Genomic DNA, 19,499 nt, shown 5'->3' on the forward strand with positions numbered 1-19,499 from the left:
GTCATAGATGTATCCGATATTGACACTAATGGTTCGAATATTTTGCTTACAACGAAACGATTTTTGCTATTTTTAACAATTTATTGAAGTGAAAACTTCTTTAGGCGCGTTGAGCGTTTTGGTAGAGGGTAAAATCCTCGGTTCGCGTCACCGACATGCTAATGATACTAACCTGCATGAAAAAGTCAGTCTCGCTGTGTTTTTTAACCGTAGACTTGGCCGCGGACTACTAACCTGCATGAAAAAGTCAGTCTCGCTGTGTTAAAACTGTCCCGGCGGAGTATGGAAACAGACTGCGAAAATCAGTGACCTTTACGGCTTCCTCTCGCGATTTAAAAGTGAAGCCAATGTCGTACAATTCTGTAAGATGCGTCAAATTAAAGCTCTTAATATTGGCAATCTATTGGTTACATTATTTTTTTAAATATTAAAAAAATTTCGAAATAATTTTGATTATTGTTTACATTTTACATAGCGTTTACAATGACAAGAAAAAAGTAGTAAACGAGGATTTTTTTTATTTTTTGGTCAGACAAAATTTGTCAGCGAGAAAGTTGTGTGAAAATAGATGAATATTTTTTTTGTAATTTATCATTTTTTTATTGGAAGTTTGGTTTAGCCTGTAGTAGCGTATGAAGTGATGAGTGAACGTTTCTGCCGGAACTGTAGTTGGCGCATTGGCTCACTGATACCGTATTAACTCAATAAATTAGTTTATTGTGCAATAAAAATACCTTTACGAAAGAACCAAGTTAATTTAACTAATTTATTAGTTTTAAAAATATTGTGGGTTTAATTGTTATTGCAATTATATACTTTATCCGTAGCAATAACTGTATTATTTACAACAGTGTTCAACTCACTGTTGTTCACTCGGTGTTTACTCACTTATAAATGAATAATGAAAACAACGAATATATTTTTAAACATTTTTAATATTTGTAATTAAAATTTAGCATTATTCATTTTAATTATGTTTTTAATATTTAACCTCTTCATCATGAAATGAGTATTATTACGGTATAAGATTTATCTTACTAGCGTGGTAAAATAGATTTCTAGTTATTTGATAATATTTTTTCGTGGATTTTAAAATTGGAAAATTAAAAACGCGTCACATTTACAATTACAGATGTACAGCTACTATAACGTATTGTTAATATATTACTTTCAACTTAATAGTTCCGTTTTCACTTCTATCGGCAGTCCCACGACTGCTACTGTTTTTTTTATATTATCAATTAAACAAACCCGTTTGATTCTTGAAAATTATATGCAGAAATGCAATGTACTCGTATTTGCTGACTATTTTGAGAAAGCGGTGACTGCTGACCTAGGAATTAATAGAAGTATTGTTAATAGTTTTTGTTACAGTAGTCAAGCTCCAAATTCACTAGAATCAAAGGCTCTCCAAAATCTTACTGATGATAAAATTACGGTGTTATCAGAGTACATGAAACATCTCCATAGAGCTTGATGGCGAAGGAAAGTTGTTGGTGAATAAAATAAAGATCACTGGTCCTGTGATAGATTTTACGGCACGCCTTTTATAGTAGAGTGCAGAGGATCTTATAAAACATGTACCTCCCTTCACAGTGCGAGTCAGTTCAAAGATCTGAGACCTGTGTTTAAGGTAACCGGTAAACCACAGACGTGCCTTTTGCAAACATCCAACGAGTTTCACTTTGCGAGAGTTAATCAGGTCATGGTCCAGGCAATCGAATGTTTTGCTTGTGTTTATGGATATTCCAGATTCTTGTACATTCTTAAGGTTGCCGAATATTTCCCCAACTAAATCGACCATTCCCGTCAAAGTCGACCTCCTCTTTAAAAAAGAAATGTTTGCACTCAGGAAGAAGGCCTTTTTTGTTAAGATGTCGTATGAATATTGCTAACTCTACCCTCTCTAAAATATTAGAGAATGTGTGAATCAGCGACATAGATTTTTAGCTTATCTTTTCATTCTTCTTTCCTAACTTGTACAATGGGAGGGCCTTGGCTACTTTAATTCGTGATGGGAAGGATCCTTTAAGAGTGACAAATTGGTAATGTGCTTAAAATGAATTAAGGAGTTCTTCTTTGTGGTGTACATCGAAACTACATAACACTTTTTAAGCTTGCCATATGAGTAAATGTAAAAAATAATTCAACCTGAATCCTTCTTGATCGCTATTGGGCATTGGCTAAACCAAAACTAAAACACCGTAAGATAAAATGGAGTGGTCACAGTTCATGTACTGTGTTGAATCTTTGTAAATTGTTACTGTTCGTAGTTTGGAGTTCAGAAAGTCGATAACAGGATGCTTTAGAGCTTAACGTTCTAGGAGTGAATATTCTTATTAGTGTGAATGTTGTGATTGTTGAATTGGTTTTCAGGTTGAAAAGAGGAGAAACGGTTTCAAATTCATCCATCTTTCTTTACTTTTGATTTTTCTTATTGGTTATTGGCCAATTATTGCAATATTAACTCTAAAAGTAGGTGAAATTCTCTTACAAAACCTTTAATTTGTGCAGGTTAGTATGGAGAAAATATTAAATTAGCCTAAGTTTTAGAAATTAACACTGTTAACTTCTAATAAAATAATGAAATCTATGGTTTGGAAATATGGTACCTAGCTGCAGTATAATAAGAGGCGGTAATTGTCACATAAACGGCCGGAGCGGCGAAATACGAGTTTCACGTTATTAACTAATTGGAGTCGTCCTACAGAACAAAACAATATAAGGTTTGACGGGGTGGAAATGAGAAATAACTAAGTTATAGAACATTAAAAATGGAACAACTTTTCAAGTGCGGAGCAATATTTCAATGTTCTACATCCACATCGGGCATCACGTGACCTTTTGTGACCATGATTCAACCTCGTGAATGACGTCATCGGATGCGGCGCTATCTTTGCAAACGTAAATGAAAAATAATACTGAAATGAGCAGAATTTTGATCCAAATGAACAATGTTTTTCTTAAATTTCAAGCTACAAACTAATTAGGTAGTTGTTATCGAATTAAGATGAGTGCCTCCGGCCATCAGCGCAGGCTTCGGCAGCACCTTGGTGTCAAGGAAAGAAAAACATCCCTCGAGATAGTACCTTAAAGTGGAACTACTTTTCTTGCGTGGAGTAATATTTCATCCACGTCGCCTTGTTATGATCGTAAGTTAAGTTAACCTCCTTTTGTTTGCGGCTGTTGTCAGCTGTTACACCATCTTTGGATACGTAAAATGATTTAGTATGTAGTTACTAAGTGGATATTGTAATATAATGGTTGACGCTATTCTGTATTTATACTATATATGCGTACATTGTATGAGTCTTGAATAAAGTTAATTTGAATTGAAAAAATAATAATGTTGAAATCGGAGGAATTTGACCAAAATAAAAGATGTTTTTCTTAATTTAGACCTAAGAATAAAAATCCGTATCAGCCTGACACAAGTGCCTCCAGCCATTAGCATGGGCTACGTTCCCTCTGATTGCAACATATGAAAAACATCCCTCGAGGTAGTAGTACATATCAGAAAAAAATAAAATTCTAAATGGTCTGATCACGAATGCTTCTGGCGATTACTGCTTTATAGGAAACGCAACTTGAGAAAACACACATTGTAAATTCACCTAACCATAACCTCCTACTATCTTACAAGAAAAGTAGTTCCACTTTGAATGTTCTAAAACTCATTTTTGTCTTTTTAATACCCTAAAACATTATATTGTTTTGTTCAGAAGGAGAGCTAAAAATATTACAAGTTTACCTAACCGTACCTATTATTTTACGTACACCTAAAGTACACAAAGAATTTAAATTCCCATTACATATTATTAGAAATCAACATCTTTTCTGTCCATTCTGACACAGTAGTAATAGTATTACGAGTTTTATGTGTAAATAAATAAATCATTTTTGAATTAATATAATAGTTAACTTTAAACACTCATGACATAAAAGTTATATATTAAGTTAAATGTGCAGAAAAATATTACTCACACAATTCACATTAGTAGCCTACCTCAAAAGAGAAAGAATGACATCTGCCTGTGAATTCTTGAAATTAACTACACAGAAAATGTAAATACAGGAAATAACAAAGATAAATCAACATTAAATTTCCCAAAGTAGTGCAATGGCAATCAAGACTGAAATAATAGAGGGAAAACAATAAATTAACTTTAGCATTGAGGTAGAAACTGTAACCAAAATGTTGAAGAACAGGAGAAAGAATTAAAACTCTTTATATGCTATCAAACACAGTTTATTGATTGTTTCTATTCGCTTAATTTCCTAGCCTTCTTTCATGTGTTTTTGGTAACCCTGTTGTTCCTTCCTCTTATACTTACTCCTCCATATAGTTTGTTATCTTTCTCTCTACCCAGAAAAGTGATTCCCCTTGGTCTCCTAGATTGATAGAGTAATTGAGAATAACCAAATTTGAAACAATTTAACTTTTTGTTTTATGTGGTTTTTTAGCGCCTACAATTCATTTTGGAAATGAAAGAAACTAAAAACAAACTTTTGAAACTTAAAACAGAACATTAAAAAAGTACAGTTTATTTTAAAATTATAACAATCTCAGAGGTGATAAGATACATTGCTCCTATGATTGACGAATTATGTTATCTCCCCACCTACAATTACAATAAATAAACTGCACAAAGTGCTGCCTTACAAACTTCTACCTCAGTGTAATCAACATTAGCAGTAAATATTTTTTGTAGTATATGTTTAATCTTTCTGTGGTTCATTAACGCATCCATTGGAGGATTATTGGAGATGCATTGGTAATTTGTGCAACTTCTTTGAGTATCTCAACATTACTTTTCCTAATTGGTTTGTTGCGTTATTGACAGAAATATTTGTGCTAGTGTAAGTGATGTTTTGCTGCACATTCGATGTAAAAGTTAGTGTGATTTTTTTTTTTCATTTTCATTATTTAAGGTTTTTTATGATATTCTTCTTTTTGTCAGAATTTACAATTTAAGTATAGTCTAAGTATATTTTTGAGAAATTGCCTTTTATTCTGTTAAAAGTATAATTGATGAAATCATGATGAAAATTTAAATGGTAATCAAAGATCAAATATAAAGTTACTCAATAATAATAACAGCATATTAACACATTCGCTGCTGCAAAAAAAATTTGAACGGTCGTGGTAAATGCGGGAAAATATATATATATTTTTTAACGTACTCAAAATGAAGTCAGAGCAGCCAAAAAGGTTGTACAAGGTTGTCCAGGTAACCCCATTGCCAGATTTGGTGACTTCATAACTGTGACAATTGTTGTCAGCCGCACCTGGCGCCAGTCCCTGCTTAGTACCGCAGGACACTATTACTCCCGAATGGCACTGTCACTCGCAGAAGACATTGTAAATTGCACAATAGTGAAAAAAATTGTTTTGTGTAAAAAATTTTAAACAGTCTATAAACATGGACTGAACTCACATCGGCAGAACTCTCTGAACTTAAATCGGAATCGTCCTGTTCACTCATAAAGTCTTCCACTAGTTCATTGTCGTCCTAATTTGCCTAAATACAATAATAAATACGCACACAGTCATCTTACACCATACACTACACACAATAAACAATACAGCACAGCCAGCAAACGAAAATCGCGAGCCACAAACAACTTGCGAATAAATAACGTATGAAACAGGCACAACACGCGGCAAACGGCACAACGTTCCACGGCAACTGCTAGGCTCACACTGAGGCAATGGCGGCCAAGCGATGATGTTTGCTATTGTTGTCATCCACATGGTGCGGTAGTATTGCATGACAACAATTGTCATCACTCGCAACGAATGTGTTAATACTCTACCCCTATGTTATATCAAGGTAAAAAGAAATGTTTTAACATTTAAAACTATTATATTTGACCAAAAGCTATCTAGTTTGGTATCACATAGAGAGTGGTAGAGTGTTTAAATTTATATTATATGTAACATGATTGTCATTAGGGGCCATTAATAACAATTCTAGTTTCCAGTGCCTATTCCAAGTCTTTATAGCTGTTTTATAAGGACTGGGTGGAAAGTTGTCAAGATGTGTTGTTGTAACCACCTAGTCATTGTAACCAGTCTACAACAGCGAATGAACCGCTGCGATGAATGTGTTCCAAAGCTGCAGCGACACAAGCGATGCCACTCCTCTCTCCGTGTCGCAAGGCCTCTATCTCAAACCTGTGGCCAGAGTGAACATTTCTGTTCAACTCCCCAACTTAAAAACTCCTGGGAAAAGCATTTCCAATTGGGAAGTGATGGAAAAGCTGCGGTACTATGCAGTGCCGGAAGAGTTTACAAGTCTCAAAGTTTCAAAAAGTACTTTAGAAGTTGTACGTTTCGAAGGGGAAATAGAAAATCGTTCCAAACTTCCTGCCGTGCTCGCCCGATTAGATGGGCGATCAATAAAACTATCAGGATTTCATGAGAGTCTTAAAGTGAGAGCTGCAGAAGCGAAACCTGATTTTCCGACAAGACACTCTTGGGATTCTTATTTCCGAGACGCCAAAAACATGAATGAAATGAAACCTGGAGAACGACCTGATACCATTCATGTAACAAATTTGCCGTGCAAGTGGTTTGCGGCTAAATCAGATGCCTCAAAGCCCAGTGAATACATTTTACGAAAAGTGTTTGAAGTGTTCGGAGAGGTTCGGTGCGTGGACATTCCAATGATAGATCCTTTTAGAAGTCAAATGAAGTCTCACATATCTGGTATTAAAATGTTTTCAAACAATCAGAACATGATATTTGAAGCTTATGTTCAGATGAAGGAATATATCTGCTTTGTCAAGGCAATGGACACTCTGAGAGGGATGAAACTCCTTCACAAAGATGCAGAAGGAAGAGCTTTTTCTGCAAGCATTAAGGTGAGTGTAAACATAAATGAATTTTTGATTTTTTTAAAGAAATTTTATTCAGTCTATCAAAAAAACAAATTCATGGGCTGTTATTGTTTCCTTAACCCTTGAGTTGGTGAAAATCATATTTAAAGTGATCCGCTCTATTATTGGTAACACCCATCAAATTGCAAATTTTACTTTAGAGAATTTAAAGTGGAGGAAGTATATAAAGCCTTATTAGAGATGTAGCCTCGAAAAGTGTTTGGATATACAATAATACACCTTTTAACACTTATTGATAGATTTTATTGCGTACATTGTACATTTCGAATTCAATGAATTCATCTTCAGGTATTTGTGGGTTAAGGTAAATGAAGTAAGTAATTTAAACCATATTGTCATATGTTTTAACTACCTTGGTGGCTAAACTTTATATGTAATTTATATCGTTTAAAAGTCTATCGAATAATAAAGGTTTTGTTAGAACATTTTTATCATTTAATAATACATTAGGATTAATTTTGGCGCTTTTGTAAATTTCAAAATGTTCTAAAGTTGACAATAGGTGACTTTTATTGCATGTGTGTAAAATTTCAAGATTGTTTTCGATGTTTGTGTATGTATAGCCATTGTCATTTAAATGGTCGGCATATTTTGAATATGATGATATCTTCAATGTGTATTATATGTTCATTAAATCTAATTTTGAAGGATCGGCCGGTTTGTCCAATGTATAGTGGTTTTGACAATCATTGAATTTAATTTTTTATACTCCATTCTTGTTAAATTTGATTTTGGTTTGTTGAAGTACTTTTGTTTTTGATTACAAAGCTGAGTTTGTTAGAAGTTTTGAAAACCAATTGATATCCTTATTTATAAAATTATTTGTTAATTTTGTGGCAATGTTTTCCAAGGTAGTCTGACTGAATGTATTTAATTTTTCTTTCTTTGTGTAGTTCTTCGATAATACATCAATCATGCTTGGCTTGTATCCATTATTTTAGGCAATGTATTTAATAATACAGGGTCATCGAAAAAGGTGGCTTTAATTTTGATTTTTAATAACTCAATAATGCAATAAAAATAATTTAATTATTTTTAGACCAAAAGACAGAAATAAAATCATAAAGTTTTATTTACATATTTAGTATGCTTTGATGTGAGCTCCACTTGTGGCACTACAAATCGAAGCTTTATCATGTCAGGAGTCGCAGTTGTTATTGCGTCAGTGATTCGGTCCTTTAGATGTTGCAGGCACTGAATATTTTGAGCGTAGACAATGTTTTTTATGTAACCCCAAAAGAAAAAATCTAAAGGAGTTAAGTCAGGGCTCCTTGGCGGCCTCGCAAGAGGACCACCTCTATCAATCCACTGATTAGGGAATCTTCTGTTGAGAGCTTCACGCACAAAAAGACTGTAGTGAGGCGGTGCCCCATCTTGTTGGAAATTAACAGTTCTTCCTTTTACCCTTTCAACATCATCAATTAATTTGTGAAAAACATAGAGTTCTAACATGTCCAAGTACCCAGGAGGGATCACTTCTGGCTGGTTTATAACCACCAGTTGAACCCACCACTGGGCACAGCAAAAACCGATGTACTACTTCAATCTGGGCAACCTTATGGATGTCCAGTAGCGGCACATCACTAACCGCAAATGTTGAGATTCTGGGGTTCATGGGCAATTCAATTGGTCTAGTCTACTGTGGAAGATGACTGTTGGAGTTGGGGTTTGTTCCCTTACCTCAGAGGCTCTTGTTAACCTCAACAAGGGTGTGCCACCCCCTGCCTACTTTGACTGGAGAGGCTGGTACAGAGCTGGCCTCCCCTTCTTCCGGGATGACTTTGAGATGTAGTGCCCTAATTCTTCCTCATGGATCTCGATAGGAGGCGGCCCCTACTACCTAACCTTACCCATCCTGAATATCCTATCACTCCGGAAGCAGCGCATAGGTTCTTACAGGACTAAGTGCAATTTTATAAGCTTCTTGTCCTAAGAGAACAAAACAAACAAAAAAAAATGTCCAAGTAGTTAGTTCCACGGATTGTGTTTTCAGCGAAAGAAAACGGGCCAACAACACAATCCGAGATCGCACCACATTTACCTTGGGTGAATCACGGACATACTCAAACACTTCATTAGGTTGTTGAGAACCCCAGATTCTACAATTATGTCGGTTAACACTGCCATTAATGTGGAAGGTTGCCTCATCACTAAAACAAATCCCGTTGAGATAATTTGGATCATCGTCAATGCGATTTAGCATCTCAGCAGCAAAGTCAACACGTTTAGGTTGGTCTGCGGGCTTAATTTGATGCTGCAATTGGATTTTGTGTGTATAAAGTCTCAGACGTTTATGAATCACATTTTGAATTGTAGTTTTTGGTATACCTAGTTCTAAACTGCGTCGAGCTATGGATTTCTTAAGGCTACGCAAGCACGACTGCCTCAAACATTCCAAACTTTCTTCAGATGTTCTAGGCCGGCTGTGCGATATTTTTATGTCTACACTTCCTTTGTGTCTTTGAACTGCCTATACCAACGAAGAATAGGTTTAGTAGTAGGTGGGTTTTGTCCATAAGTTTGACGAAAACGACGTTGCACAATTGAGTCACTGACTTCAATTCAGTATTCCTCAAAACACACTGAGCTTTTTGCTGCAAATTCGCCATGACTGCGACGCCTCTACTGACTGAAATGGCAGCAGCCAATGCATGCCAAGCCTGCGCATGCGCAGAGCTCACTTCAAGATCAGCCCAGTGGCGGAATTTAAACTCGAACAATTTGTCTGCATTATTGACGTTTGTTTCGCACTCATGCTTAACTATTTCTTTTAAAATAAAGAATCAAAATTAAGGCCACCTTTTCAATGACCCGGTATTTAATTCTTTATCAAAATCTTCAGTTTTCATTGGAATTGTGTGTAATCAGTCAATCATTGATTTTAATGCTGCAATTTTTTGGTGATGTGGGTGATTCAATGAGGAAGGAATTTAACTAAATCTGTGCATGTTGGTCTTCTGTAAATTTTTAAATTGTGTTAAATTACGTCTTTCCTCATTGATTTTCAGCATTTTAGCAAGTACTGTTATAATCCAGATGTGTCGGTCTAGGTTTTTTACACTTTTTTGTAGGTGTAAGCTGAATTTTGTCAATTGCAGTTCTATGAAATTTGCCTGGGTTAGTTGTTACACCTTATTATAACTGTTTTTCCACAAACAAAATAATTTAGTGTAACATATATTTGTTTAATTTTTGCGGTTAAATTATTAGACTACTCTATATAGTTCACACAAATATAAACCTGTAGTCTCTTAAACAGATTTTTAAAATTAAAGAAAATTAAAATACATTGCAGTACATCCTATTTTTCTCAAAACTTATTTACTCTTTGAGATAAACTGAAAAAACATCTTTTTCCGGCTTTTAATGACAAGTAGAACGTTTTGGATTTATCCAAGTACAAAAAAATAGGTTAACAAAACTTTTTTAGTACCTAAAAGAAATAACATTTTAAAATTAGAAATTCATTTTAAAATATTTATTTTATTATTCACAACAATGATTCTAGATCAGATTGTAACCACACGTCTTGTTTTGAGCAGCTGACTGAAATTTGATAGTTGTAAGGTATAGTTTTTGAGATATTAAGAAAAAAATTATAAAATTACTGGTTCTGGAAAATAAACTAAAATTAACCCTGGATGCGTCGACCGCCCCGTTTGGTGTTGATCGCGTAACTTCCAAAGTGTGATCGACCCCTAAAGAGTCGATTTCTATTTTACTGCTAAAGGCATTAGTACCCGTTAAAAGACCTTTTAACTAGAAATAAGATAAAATTAAATTAAAGACCTCTAAACATTAAAATAAACTCATAGGCTTTCGATTAACGTATAATTTAAAGGTTATAAAATTAAAGGTTTAAATTCATTTAAGGTTAATCGAAAGCCTATGAGTTTATTTTAATGTTTAGAGGTCTTTAATTTAATTTTATCTTATTTATAGTTAAAAACCATTAAAGTCTATGGTTTTTTCAGATGTGATTTCGTTGTTAACCTCTGAAATTGTTTGTAAACAAATCATTTTGTTCTTTGTTCAAAAGATTTTTTATTTGAATTAAGCAAAGTTTTATCATACAGTGTTGATTATATAATACTTCAGAATGGGTTATCCTTGTATATTGAGTGATATTCATGACATTAAAATGGAATATGACATGACTGACTTTGATGAGTCTGAAGTAGAAGTATTGTATCTTGTTTTCTTTTTTTTAATAAAAACCCTCATTTATACTCTGTTATACATCAACTATCTTCATAAAAATGTAAAAAAAACAAATTAATTTGCACGAGAGTCAATTTTATTATCGTTATTTCATTGTGTTGCTTAGCAACTGAAAATGGGTAAAAATTTGCCACTGTTCATTTCTCTATAAACATAAAAATTATTTCCGTTTTATTTTTGAATCCTAAATCACTATATATTTTTGTTTTTCACAACTAAATTTCATACAATTTGGCTATTTCAGACTGTTGAAAAATCTTATATTTTATTATAATGCAAATAAATTAATGTTTAATATTTTTTCACATGTCAAATACTAAATATAATATATGCTGTGGAAATCAATATATTTTTATTTTTACTTCCAAATGATGTAGCTTTTTTCTCTGATTCTTAATATGAAAAATTATACATCACACTCTATACATATACTATATATAGGATTTTATACAAAATTTATAAAGAGATCCTGTAAAAACTACAAAAATTAGGGCACACTTTAGAATTTCTGATAGACGCTTCCAGGGTTAATCTAATGTTTTTAAACTATGGGTAAATTTGTTCGTAAACTATATTGTGTTCTTAGTTTGTGCTGAAAATTTTCACAAAACTACCTGTAAATAAGGTCAGAATGAATTATTTCGTTTTTGGTGACAAAATAATTGTGACAAGCTGTAATGCTGCCTGTAACTACAGTGTAACTTAAGTTAATGTTTTCTATACTGTAGTAAATTATGCATACACATTCTGATATTTTTCATCATACATTTTAAATATTTGTAGCTTAGAAGCAACACCATTAAAATTTGCAAAGTTGACACTCCTGTTTTCATTTATTGGCAAGTAACAAAATATAGCATTTTTGTATTTTCTCTTAAATGAACCTTAGTTTGCAGTAAAAGTAAATAAAACATGATATCACGTTTAGAAGTGTTTCTGTTTTTTGCTGGTAGCAATACAGGTATAAAATACAAAAATATATAGGTACTTTATTTCAACTAGAGGTTAAAATGTTTGTTTTGTTCTGTTTTTTATTAGATTTTTCAATACAATATCTTTTAATATACATTTTTATATTTCTTTTAAACCTCAGTTTATTGTTCACAACATAATGAAAACTGAAACAAGATATATGTTTAAAAAAATAACAGTACTGCACAAATTTTTCTTAAAGCTCTATATTTTACATTAAAATGGCACACCACTTTTTGCATGAGAGTTACTACAATGACATGACATTTAACATTGTGTTATAACATGTATTTCATATAGTATGCTCAAAGTAGAAATTATCATAATTTATTATTTAGAAATGCAAGAAAAGTTGATGGCCAAGAGTAAGAGCAGTAAGTAAAGAAATCATCGTGTTACTTTTAGATAAATAAAGATTGTTTATTTGAAGTACAATATGCCACATGTTACTGTATGCCAAAAAGGTTTGTACTATTGGTAACGGATTGCTTTAATCTTTGTGAAAAGTATTCACTTAAAATGGGTATAATTTGTACAATAAAGAATTAAAAAAAAGAAATCTATTCATGAAATTGAGGCCAAGTTACGAGTCATGCAGTTATGAAATACAACTCTTTAGGTGTTAAACTTAATGTTTTCGTTTTGTTAATTTTGGGCTAAAAGCTAGAAACGCAACTTAAAATTGGGTTTTCAGAATCATAATTTAAATTTTATTCTCAATTGTAAACCTTAGAGTATATTCTAAATATTTCATTTATATTCAGTATATTTTTAAGAAGTTTCTTTTTTTTCAAATTGGGTAATATTTGAAATCTATTTACATATTTTAAATTTATGTTCACGAATACAGTACAGTGCAATGATCATAAAATGGTGAAAAAAACCAGTTCGAGTAATAAATATAAAACTCATAATTTTAATTTTAAAAATTATAACCAATGTTATTGTTTTATAACCATATATATAACCAAATAACCAAACTATCATAATCAATTAAATTCAAAATGCGTTTAATTAAATTCTTTATTATTAAATATAATATTATTACTTGTATTGAAAAATTAAGGTTTGTTATTTTTTATTTAACATAAATTGACACACATTTTTTAAGAAGTTTTAAAAAATCTATAAAAATTACTTGCGTTTACCTCAATTTGCTTGTTATTATCTAGGTGGACTTTGACAAAACCAAACACTTAAGTGAAAGCAGTATCAGGCGTCGTCGGGTGGAACGTGAGCGATTGATGGCGAAGGAGAGGGAACGGGAGGATAAAGAGCGGCAGGTTCGAGAAGAGGAGGAGCGTAAATTGGCCGCTGAAAGGTGTGGATATGCTTTCAGTTTACTAATACACTAATTATTGTATAATAACAAAATATGAACATCAAAGTTTCGTTGTATAGAGTTGTTACAAGTTAACCTCAGACGTAAATTTTTGAATTGTACTCCTAAAGTGAAATGGAAAATTTCTTGGATGAAATAGTGTACCTCTATTGATACATATCTTGGATGAAATAGTGTACCTCTATTGATAGATATTGTTTGGATTGTTACATATTTATCCATCAATAGATGTACGAGTTAAGAATTCTAACACATATAGAAATATTTATAATTTGTACAAAAATTCTGCAATTACTTTAAATTTTTCATATTTGACTGTTTAAAAACCTTTAGGTTTGTAATGTAACCCAAAAAAGTTTTTAATTTTTTTAACTTTTTGTGTATGTTTTTCTGGGAAGACCGCATGCACTAGTGTATTAGTACACAATATATATATCACAGTGCAATTTGTCCTGCGATTGCAAATAAGTAACCTCAACTGTGATCAATGTATAAATAATTGTGTTTACATCTTATTTCCTATAAACAGTAAACATTGATTCATTGTTTTTAGAAGTCAAAATGCACAAGAAACTTATTTTGGTTAGTTGGCAAAAGCTTTCAAAATCAGATAGTCAGTACGCTATACTTAATACGTAGCGAAGGTGAGAAGGGTTGGTACAATATAATGTTAAGTTTTACTCCATTTCACCTTCCTCTCAGTGCAGCTTCTGAGATTTGACACTTTCACAAACTTGAATTGGTGATCTGGATTTGACGTCCATCTGAAGAGATACAAAAAAAGGATGTGAGCTTAGTTGATTGTAAGATAAATAATAAAAAATTGTTTACAATACCAACAAGATTAATACAAAACTGACATCTAAAACAGAAAAACATTTAGTCCAAATATTTTTCAGTTAAAGGCACTTTGATAATAGTGGTTGAAAAGGTTTTTCCCTCTTGCCTATATAATAATTTGCAATCGTTTTAAATTAAAACAATTTTAATAGTCAGATTTGCACCTACACAGAAAGCATGCGGAGGAGGAGAAGGCAGCAAAACTAGAGCGTCAGCGGCAACGTGAGGAGCGGCGCAAGGCCAAGCAACTGGAACGACTGAAGAAGCAAGAGGCGGACGAGATGAACAAGAAGATAGCGACTGAAGAGAGGTTGCTGCTGGTAGCGCAGCGTAGACTGGAGTCCTTCCGACTACTGGGGGAACTCTTCACCAGACTGAAGGTACAGTAATCATGGTGAAGTGCATTAAGCTGTACCAAAGGGATTATTTGTTTAGTGATTTTAAAGTTCTTTAGACAATAGACAATAGACAATTTCTTTATTTACATATTCATAGAGAATAGTACATGCGTCATAAAACAAAAGTTGTGGTTAGTAAAATTTATACAATGGAAATAGTTTTTTGTGTCATAGTTATATAATGCAAAGTTGATACAAAGTTTGATGTCCAGAGGGAGCTCTTGTCTTCCGCTGCACTGAGTCAGGTGCTCAAGAATTCGGACTCTGAATAGTAGGGCCTTTCTTGCAGCCATTTTGTTAGTTGGTTCGCGAAACACTGAGGTGGCTGGTTTCTTAGATGATCGGGCAGGTGGTTGAAAAACAGCGCTCCTTGGTATGAGGGTTTCTTCTCAGAGAGGCTTAAGCGGTGTAAGGGCAGGGTGAAGTTTGTGGCATTTCTGGTGTTATATGGGTGTAGTTCCTGATGTCTTAACTGCTGTGAAGTGACTGCATGCAGAATGGTTTCCCGGATGTAGAGTGAGATTGTTGTGAGAATTTTTAGTTGTTTAAAAGATTCCCGGCAACTTTCCTGGTGATGTAGTCCTGCTAGGCATCTAATTGCTCTTTTTTGTAGAGTAAGAATCTTTCCCATGTTGGACGCTGTTGTTCCTCCCCATGATACTATTCCGTATTTTAGGTGCGTTTCGAAAAGAGCAAAGTAGGCAACTTTGGCTACCTCCATGCTACATACTTGTTTAATTCTGCGAATTACATAGATACTTGAGGAGAGTTTCTTACTTAGTTGGTCTATGTGGGGCTTCCATGACAATTTCGAGTCAATTGTGATGCCTAGATATTTGGTCACATTGCTTACTTCCAGGTCCAGGAGAGGTGCTAGGTTTGTAATTTTGTTTTTTGTGTTGAAAACTATTTGTACGGTTTTATTTTCATTTAATACTAGGTCATTATTTGTGCAGTATTGTTTAGTTTGGTTGAAGCATGCAGTCGTGTTTATTGCGAGCATTTCATTGACTTTATTAGAGATGGTAAGCACAGTGTCATCTGCATACATTATAGTAGAACAGGCATCATCCAGGCAGTTTGGCATATCATTCGTGAGGAGGAGGAAGAGCACCGGCCCGAGCACGGATCCTTGAGGCACCCCTCTTCTCACTTCAGTTGTTGCTGATTGAATTTTATAGTTTGTTTAATTTTGGGTGTAATTTATTTCTACCAGTTGTTTTCTTCCCTTGAGGTAGCATTTAAACCAATCTGCTTCTTTACCACCTACGCCTAGGGCTCTTAGTTTTTGTAGTAGCTGATCGTGATTGAGGCAGTCGAAAGCTTTACTAAAGTCAAGGAACAGACTAGTTACTGAACATCCTTCCTCTAGTTGGTCTATGATGTGTTCTGTCAGCTGTACCAGGGCTGTTGTTGTTGACCTACCCCTAAGGAATCCATGCTGTTTGTTTGTTAGTAGATTATGCTGTTCGAGATGCTTTAGGAGTCTGGTAAGGACAATTTTCTCAATTATTTTGGAGAATGTCGGGATGAGTGATATTGGCCTGTAGCTGCCAGGTTCACTCCGTGGTCCTTTTTTATATTTTGGATATATTTTGGCGGTCTTCAGAACAGTTGGGAAGATACCTTGCTGTAGGGATTTATTTATTATATTAGTTAGTGGTATTATCAGTTCTTCTTTACATCTTTTAACTAGTTTTGCGGATATTTCATCAATACCAGACGATGTTTTAGGCTTTAAGGAGTCTATAGCTTTTTTTACTTCTTCGCTTGTTGTTAAGTAGAACTGTAATTTCTCATTTGTGACTGGAGCTGGGTCAGGGTTTGCAGGATTAATGTTGCTACTGTTTGTTTGGAGTGTGTTTTCTGCTATTGTTGCAAAATATACATTAAGGGAGTTTGCTATTTCGTGTGGGTCCTTTGTTATTTTTCCATTTAGCTGAAGACTTAGCTGATCATAATTTGTGTTAGTAGTTGCTTTTCTTTCATTATTTATTGCCTGCCACAGCGCTTTTGATTTATTTTCTGCTTGGTTAATGTGTGCTGTAGTTTGTTCTCGCCTTAGGTGTTTCAGTCTCAAGTCATATTCTCTTTTCCTCTCCACTGTTTGTGCTTTATGTTTTGCTAGGCCTGTACGCTGTTCTATTTCTAAAGCACTGATGTACGCATTTTTCAGTTGGTTGCATTCGTCATCCCAGACCTGTCTTTTTTTATTTTGTCTTCCTTTGACTAATTTCAGAGGGCAGGTTTCATTTAATATAAGTTGTAGTGCACTGTGAAAGGAGTTATAGGCATGGTTGACATCTTCTTCCATTAAGATCTGGTCCCAGGTTTGTGTTTGTAGTTTTTCCTTGAACCGTGTTAGTTCTCTATTGGTAAATAGTCTTTTTCTTTCCTTAACGGTTTTTTTGATTATTTTTGATGTTTTAAGGGAAAATGTTTGTGCTGTATGGTCAGATAAGCCTGTCAGGATGATGGATGTTTTTATGCTCTCAGGGTCTATGTTAGTGCAGATCCAGTCTATTGATTTTTTAGTTTCACTTGTGATTCGCGTAGGAGGGAGATTCATTCTCACAATGTCATATGTAGCAAGAAGTTCTTGAAGTTTTGTGTTGTCATTATTTTCCGTGAGATTGTCCACATTAATATCTCCCATGAGTATCGTTTGTTTGCTTGAGCTCATGATTCTATTTAGTTGTTCGGTTAGGACTTCAATTGAACTGTCTAGTTTTGCCCTTGGAGGTCTGTAGACGCCTAGTACTTGTATATTTATCTTTTTTTTCTTTATTTCAGTTTCACATACAAGTTCTGATTCAGGTCCGCTTGTTTCAATGAGCGTTATTTCCTTCTCCTGTCCTTTTTTCACGTATCCAGCTACTCCTCCCTTAATGTGATCTTTCCTTGCGAAACCTCCAGCAAGTGAGTAGCCCTCAAGGCAGGTTGTAGCAGAGTTTTCTTGTGATAGTCCGTGTTCAGTTACTATTAACAAGTCTGGTTTTTCGCTGTTTAAGAGATGGGCGAGTCTATCTACTTTATTACTTAGCCAGTTTATATTTTGATGTATTATTTTTATGATGTTATGGTTGCTATGTGTTTGATTTTCCTGAGGGCCGAGTTCCAGAGGGTCCAGGTTTTGTGTTTTATTTTCGGCTTGTGTCTCTCTTTGGGACCAGGACTTTGAACTAAAAAATGGTGTTCCAGTATTTGCGGCTCAGGATGTAGGTTTGTTTGTGTTTTGTCTTTGTCCGTGGTTGCAGCTGAGGTTGTTTGTTGCTGTGCATTTTCAGTGCATGAGTTCTTTGTGTATTTGAGGAGCTCTTCTTTACTCAGGATGTTGGCATGCTTGATCCATTTGCTTATTGTGTCATTTTGACATGCAGTGATGTAAAGAAAAGATTTGGTGTGTCTTGAAATAGCAACAATGCAGTGCGCTTGTGAGTTGTAGATGTCTTCCTGTTTGTTTGAGGTACGAATCACGATGACGTTTTCTGCTTGTCTTCCTTGAAATTCATGAATGGTGGAAGTGTTTTTGTAGCCTATACTGATGAGGTAGTGTTTTTCTGATTGTTTGAAGACAAGGTAGGTATGTGGAGGATTTGCTGGGTTTTTTTCAAGACTTTCTGGTCCATCAAAAGACTGCAGCGTTAGTTCGTTTGAGACTTTGTTTGTTGTGTTAATTCCTTGAGGATAAAATTTTGAAAGTACTGCTGCCGTGCTTAATGTGCATCTATGGGTTGTACTCAGTGTGTCAGATATTGTTGCTATTTCAGCGATGTTATGGAACTTAACTTCGAGGGATTCTGTTCTATTGATATACGGGATTTGATTTAAGTCCCCAACGAGCATAGTTTCTTTTGCTCCTGCAAGCACAGCTGCATATATTATTTCACCTGCATGCAGCATTAGGGCTTCATCTACTATAAGCCTTTCATATTTTTGTCCCTGTTTTAAATGTTGTGTCAAGTTTATTATAAATGAGTGAACCGTTCGGAATGTGTCATTAATTTTAGTGTTGTTGATGTTTGAGTATGTGTTTCTAAATCTTCTTCTAAAATCTTGAACAGAGTCTCTAGTTGGAAAGAGAATGAGGTCACCTTGCTTGTAATTGTTAAGAATGTAGGTTGTTTTTCCACACCCTGGTACACCTTGGACGAGGTTTAGATTAATTTTGCCAACGCTATCGATTTTTATGTTTTTAACACTGTTGAGGAGACGCAAGTCATTTAGCAGTTGAGTGTCATCTGATACAAGTATGTTGGAATTGATAGTGATATTATTTGGGGCCAGTGTGTATTTACCATTTTCATCTACTTTAAGTTCAATCAATCGGGCTCCATCAAAGCCAAATTGATACTCTTTTTTTGCTACTTGGTTTGTTAGATGTTCTCCAGTAGATAGGTCAATGATGGCATATTTATTTTTTGTTTTTCCCCTTTCTAAAAGGATTTTTTTTGTAGATCTTATTATTATATTATACTTCTCTATAGAATGTCAGGGCAGTTGTTTGAAATGCAAGAGGTCAAATCCACTTTCTGGGTACAAGAGGTTATGAAAAGGCAATTCGCTGACACTTGCTTTTATTATTATTTGTGATTTTACTTTACTTGTTAGTCTTCTTTGAAAAAACCTCATCATTATGTTGAATAACTGCTAGAAAATATTTTAAAAATTGCAAAACTAAAATACTGGGAAAAAAAACATTAGAAGTACCATACAATTTTACTTAAAATTTACACTAAGCTATTTGTTTTAAAAACAAAATGGGAAGAAAACTATCATGTATCCAATTTGTGTGAAGAATATAAGAGAAGGAATATAAATTC

At 34.1% G+C, this 19,499-nt stretch overlaps 1 protein-coding gene across 1 annotated transcript in view; it reads left to right on the forward strand.

Annotated features, from left to right (window-relative positions):
- Positions 1-2,181: 2,181 nt before the first annotated feature.
- Positions 2,182-19,499, forward strand: part of LOC124365832 (A-kinase anchor protein 17A) — a 31,714-nt gene continuing 14,396 nt past the window's right edge. The window contains 4 exon segments of the mRNA XM_046821883.1: positions 2,182-2,514; positions 5,957-6,867; positions 13,269-13,417; positions 14,451-14,658. Of these exon segments, the coding sequence (XP_046677839.1) occupies positions 6,103-6,867; positions 13,269-13,417; positions 14,451-14,658 (1,122 nt within the window). The 5' untranslated portion in view covers positions 2,182-2,514; positions 5,957-6,102.

The sequence above is a fragment of the Homalodisca vitripennis genome, chromosome 7 (genome assembly GCF_021130785.1).
Source record: "Homalodisca vitripennis isolate AUS2020 chromosome 7, UT_GWSS_2.1, whole genome shotgun sequence".
NCBI classification, from domain to species: Eukaryota; Metazoa; Arthropoda; class Insecta; order Hemiptera; family Cicadellidae; genus Homalodisca; species Homalodisca vitripennis.